Source organism: Rhipicephalus microplus, chromosome 2 (genome assembly GCF_043290135.1).
Source record: "Rhipicephalus microplus isolate Deutch F79 chromosome 2, USDA_Rmic, whole genome shotgun sequence".
Taxonomy (NCBI): Eukaryota; Metazoa; Arthropoda; class Arachnida; order Ixodida; family Ixodidae; genus Rhipicephalus; species Rhipicephalus microplus.
Window position 1 is genome coordinate 277,593,816 of NC_134701.1, and position 5,821 is coordinate 277,599,636.

Here is a 5,821-nt window from a genome sequence, read left to right on the forward strand (position 1 = left end):
CGAAAACGTCCCAGAACGAGCGGTTTCGTTTTCGATGCGGCCTTGCGGCAAAAGCTTCTCTTTTGTTTAGCGAAAGCTCAGTACGCTCTGAACGATGTGGTTGCTTTGATCTGAATGTATACGAGGGCCGTTCAACTTGTCTCCGCATTCTCTGTCACGCAACATTGAGTGTTCATTTGTACTTCGTCAACGTGATGTTGGATTGGTACGTATGTCATATAAAGTATCCCTCATAGTCGCCCCCTAAGATTGGCCATATAGGACTTAATTAAACGAAAGTGTTCGTCAGCCAGGATTTCATTTCAGGGAGGTGGGGGCTTCCTACCCCTTAACATGTATGTATGTATGTATGTATGTATGTATGTATGTATGTATGTATGTATGTATGTATGTATGTATGTATGTATGTATGTATGTATGTATGTATGTATGTATGTATGTATGTATGTATGTATGTATGTATGTAATGTGCGTTTGTGTGTTGCCTGTGTGTACGCTTATAAAAAATCACAGCATATCCATGGAGTGCTGGATGATGAGTGGGACTAAGCGTCCGTCAGTTCGTTCTTGCTTCCGTCCGTCCCTGCGCCTGTCCCTCCGTCCATGCGTTCGTTCATGCGTCCATCCATGCGTCCGTCTAGTGAACACTCCAACTCAAAGTACCGCCATCTCGCATCTTTTCAGCATATATCCGTCATGTAAACAAACCACCATCGAGCGGACATTCGAAGAACCGAATGAGAGGTGGTTACCTACTAATACTACGACGACGACGACTACTACTACTGCATAAATCGCGGACGCACGCCCCAAGGCTTACGTAGTTTCGCCTCTAAAAAATTCGGGAGAAATGAACTGTTTGCCCCTTCCACTCTAGCTACGCCTATGCTAACTATGGTAAACGATATTGATTTATATGTGTGGTTTAACGTTCCAAAACCACCATATGATTATTTGAGAACTAAGGTAAACGAAGGTGCACATCAGAAGCTTGGGTTCTGGCGTATATCATTTTTATCATGAAACGTACGATGGTTATGCGAAATGCGAGTACCTTTATGGCACGCACAGGAGAAAGAAAAATGTTTTCCTTTGAAACATGAAATATACGCAGTAATGCAATATGTAATTAGGCGATACATTAATCAGAATTAAAGAAGCGATGCCAAGCGATATCTCCAACTGAGAAACGCGAAGGAATTTTCAAATGGACGTGTAAACTAAAGAACAAATACGGGGAAAAACTATTTTAGAGAAACGTTTTCACGTCCTTCGTTATCCAGCGAAAGTGATTGAACGTTTCATCTCAACCGTGCACCACGTCGTGAGCCTCGCGAAGTAGAGGCCACGGGGACCCCAGGTCCCCCACGAAGTCGTCCATGGACAAGTCCCAGACGGCGATACCCGCGGTCTTTCGCACCACCGGACGCTTAAGACGCAGACTGGCACGGTCTTCGAAGCCGATCCACTGGTCTTTCCAGTGGGCCACGGAACAGCGAGAGAAGCCGTGGGTCACGCTGCGCCACGACGAGGACTCGTTGCTTCGCGCCAGCGCCTCGGCCACCTCGTAGTAACTGGCCAGGCCCGAGAGGTTGGTGTGAGCGAATGGCTTGCCGGGACCGAGCACGCTCATGCCTACGCGAACGCTCTTCATCCAGGGTCGCTTCAGGGTGAACGTGGCGCCGGCGAACGAGACGCTGAGCATGGTCTTGGCGAGCCTGTGCTCGGTCACCATGGATAGCTCGTCGAGCACCGAGGATAGGCCCATCTGGCCGTTGTGCTGCGCCCTGAAGACGGCCCGCATCGGGCTCTGGCACGTGGTGACCGGAAACGACGTCGGGTCGACGGTATGGTGCGTGTCCACGACGACCAGATCGAGCCGCTTGTACAGAGATGGCAGGAAGTAGCCGTCGCGTCGCCTCGCCGTCTCCCAGGGAATGACGACGCTCACGCGCAACCCTCTGTTTTCGAAGACGATGCGCATGGTGTTCACGAGTGTGCTGTAATTGGAGCGGTGCTTCAACGTCGGATACTTCCAGTAGAGGATCAGACCGGCGAGTCCCGTGCGGCGAGACCAGGAAGCCGCGTTGTGCACCAGGGATAGCCGCGTCCGCTTCTCTCGCACCGCCTTCAGGAAGTCACGAGAGTCCGCGAGTTCTCCGCCGACCAAGACCCAGACGGGCGTGGGCAGAGACGCCAAGTCCCGGAGCGTCTGGGCGTCTTCGACGGGTCGCCTGAAGCGCACGCACTGCTGCCGCACGTCCAGTCCAACGGAGACGAAGACGACGGCGTCGCAAAGGTCGGCCGACACGTTGTCCATGACGAACCGGTGCGGAGAACCGGGCGAAGCCGTGAAGTTGACGAAACAGAAGACGGAGCGAGCCGCGGCGTCCACCTCGGACTGCCGCTGCATGGCGTACTCGGCCGAGGAAAACGTGCCTTGCCGTTTTGGAAAGCCCACGGGGCTTGCCCCGGCGTCGGCAACACCTTGTGCTGCATTTGGTTCGTCGGAGTCGATGGACGTCCAGAAATGCTCGACCACTGCGGCGACGATGGCGACGCACGCGCAAGACACCGTGACCACGCCGACGATCAGAAACACGACTAGACAGAGGTTCTGATTGCGCAGGATGTAACGCAGTGATGTCTCGTCGTCATCGTCGCTGTGCCGACGACGACGGGTCGAGCTGCAGCCGTCACCGGAAGCCGAGACGTCGACGGAATCAGCCATGGCTCGATGTGTACTTCTCGGTGGGCCGCCGGAAATTCTCGACGGGTGGGTGGCGGTGGGCTCTGACGGGCCGACGCGGCGCCTTATTGTTACGGCAGAAATGAAATCTGCAACCACATGAACTGAATTCTGGACGTTGAACACCGCGGGATCACAGCAACCTTCTGGCGTCAAAGAACGGTCCTCGTGAGCACGTGCCGCAACTCGTGTATCGTTCTTTTTTTTTTCACCGCACGCCACGATTGCGAAGGCGTGAGGAAATGAAAAATGATTCTTGAAATAATACGAAACGAAATGTGTCGATTTTCGTCGTTTCTGTTACGGCAACATTAAGGGAAAAAATTAAAGACGCTGCAAATTCAAAAGTGCGTTCAGCGAAAGCCTGTGACCATTCGACTTCCAATGCCATGTCTACCCACCCTGCCATCATTTTAGGGGCGAAGTTAATTACGTCATGGGTGGTATGTCCCGTGTCATGTGGTCGCCGTACCGAAGTAGCCAGTTTCATTGCATTGCATGAAAATAAAAAAAAAGATGTCGCAACATACTCCCAAAGGGAATGATGATGAGTGGGGCGAAGCGTCTATGAGTCAATTCTTCCGTCCGTCCATCCGTCCGCTTCGCCCCACTCGTCATCAATCACCTCGTAGATACGCTGAGTTTTTCTTTCGGGCCTGAGCTCCTTATGGCAATCCCTCATCCCTCCAGCATACCAAGTAGCGTCCCCCTTATCATACAATAGATGGCGCTGCCCCATAGAGATGGACAGACAGACGGACGCTTCTCCTCACTCATCATCATTCACTCCGTGGATATGCTGTATTTCTTTGTTTTCCTTTTTAGTATATTGTTTTTACACTATCTCAGCAATCACGTGATTGATGAGAGAGTATAAGGGGAGAGGCCACAGCTATCACCGTTGCAGGACACGAACGGACAGACGCCAGCACGTGACATTAAAGACTTTCGCCTAAATAATTTGATTGGTTGATTACCTTTATTTGAAAAGATATCACTGTGCAAAAGCGTTACCATACATTAATGTAAAGTGCGCACAAATACACAGATACTATCATTTATATATTTGAGTATGCGCATTTGTAAGTGAGCGTTGGCGCAGAGGGGTTCAACTCTTCAAGCCGCCCCGCCGCGTTGGTCTAGTAGCTATAGCTACTAGACCAACGCGGCGGGGCGGCTTGAAGGTACTCGGCTGCTGACCCGCAGGTCGCGGGATCGAGTCCCGGATGCGGCGGCTGCGTTTTCGATGGAAGCGAAAATGCCATACGCCCGTGTGCTCTGATTTTCGGCTGCACGTTGAAGAACCCCAGGTAATCAAAATTTCCGGATCCCTCCACTACGGCGTCTCTCACAATCATATGGTGGTTTTGGGACGTTTCCTCTCCACAGCACCACGGTCTTGCGCAGTGCGCTGAGATACGTCGTCGCAATCATGCATGCACATCTATCTATCTATCTATCTATCTATCTATCTATCTATCTATCTATCTATCTATCTATCTATCTATCTATCTATCTATCTATCTATCTATCTATCTATCTATCTTATTATCTATCTATCTTATTATCTATCTATCTATCTATCTATTTATCTATCTATCTATCTAGCCGCCAACGACTCTGTGCTCTCGTGGCCAATTCGTTAATGGGATGTATACCTAAAATAGTATAGGGCATTACATGACTGCACTAAGAATATAAATGGAAGGTAACAGCTTGAAAATCATAATATTAATCTTATGTATGGCGTGATTTACATGTCACGGTCCTGGTACTCTTGGGGCTATGCCAATAACTTAATGTACCAAAGCTGGTGCGGCGTGACAAGAGTGTATGACGAACATATATAAGATATGCATGCCGTTCGTGATGATGATAGTTCCTGTTCGCGCCAACCGGCGCGAAGAAAAGCTGAAGGAACTCTGGAAGTCCATTCTAGGATACAGCCACATGGTCGATTTTATAGTCTAAATTGGCGTAGTGCTAACTCGTATTTGCTTTAAAGAATTCATCACTGGTATTGCGATATGTGATAATTATTGTAAAACAGCCCTGTAATTCAAGCCCTTTAGTAGGTACCGGAATAACCCACCCATTTTGGGCAATCCACGAAATCGTCATGATTAACCTTAACGATAGTAATGTAATAATCGGATTTTACGTTCCATGCAGATAATGTGTGATTGCGAGGCAAGCCGTAGAAGAGGATCCTGGATTAATATTGATACGTGTATAGAAGTATCACTTCGGCACAGCTGAAACGGCACCCGAAAGGAGAAAGACGACAACGTGGTTGCTGTGGGTTGGTCTCTCGAGCTTCCCCCGTTTTCCTGCATGGCTGTGCGCTCTTTAAGCCGTTAGCAAGACCTGCTGTCGGTGAATAAATCTTCCCCGTAACATCTTTTGGTGGAGGTGCGGGGTAGGTTTATTCACCCGCTGCGAAACAGCTTTCGCCGCATAACAGCTTTCGTTGTAATAGCTTTCGCTGTTACAGCGAAAGCTATTATGAGATCTCAACTCGGCTTCGGTCACGCGCGATTGTCCGCCGCCGCTGGCGCCAACGTCGCCACCAGTGTCCGTAACCACTTCGCGTGAAATTAGCACCAATGACACAGTGGGGTTTGAACCCGAGTCCGCTGCGTGCCAGCTCAACATACCACTGAGCCACGCCGGGGCTTGGGACTTATTTGTAAACCTGCCTTGGGCAGGCTTGATGTCGGGAAAGCAATCGCGTTATTACGACTTATAAAGCGTTTTAAAACTGCGAAAGAACAAATGGTCGTAACAGAATGCGAATAGCGTAACGAGTGGGTCGTCCAATAATTCAACACATTACAAAAGCCTTCTTGTTCCCCTATTAACAGTGGCGTATACCCACTTCAGCCATAATTCCTCATCGTCGTCAGCCACTGCACGATCAATTGGCACAAAATTCCTTGCAAGTGGTTAGCGGAGTGGTTTCGTCAGAAGAATGACGAAAGATAGCATAGCGAATGCCGGCCTACCACCCAAAAATTTTCTTATTAATGCCCAAGAGGGTAACAAGCAAGTGTGCTTGCAGTAGTTACCAAT

At 49.6% G+C, this 5,821-nt stretch overlaps 1 protein-coding gene across 1 annotated transcript; it reads right to left on the bottom strand.

Moving 5' to 3' along the window:
* Positions 1–1,227: 1,227 nt before the first annotated feature.
* LOC142795117 (chitinase-like protein 3) lies at positions 1,228–2,731 on the bottom strand. Its single transcript, XM_075886005.1, has one exon. The coding sequence runs from the start codon at positions 2,729–2,731 to the stop codon at positions 1,307–1,309; it is 1,425 nt and encodes a 474-aa protein (XP_075742120.1). The 3' UTR covers positions 1,228–1,306.
* Positions 2,732–5,821: the final 3,090 nt, after the last annotated feature.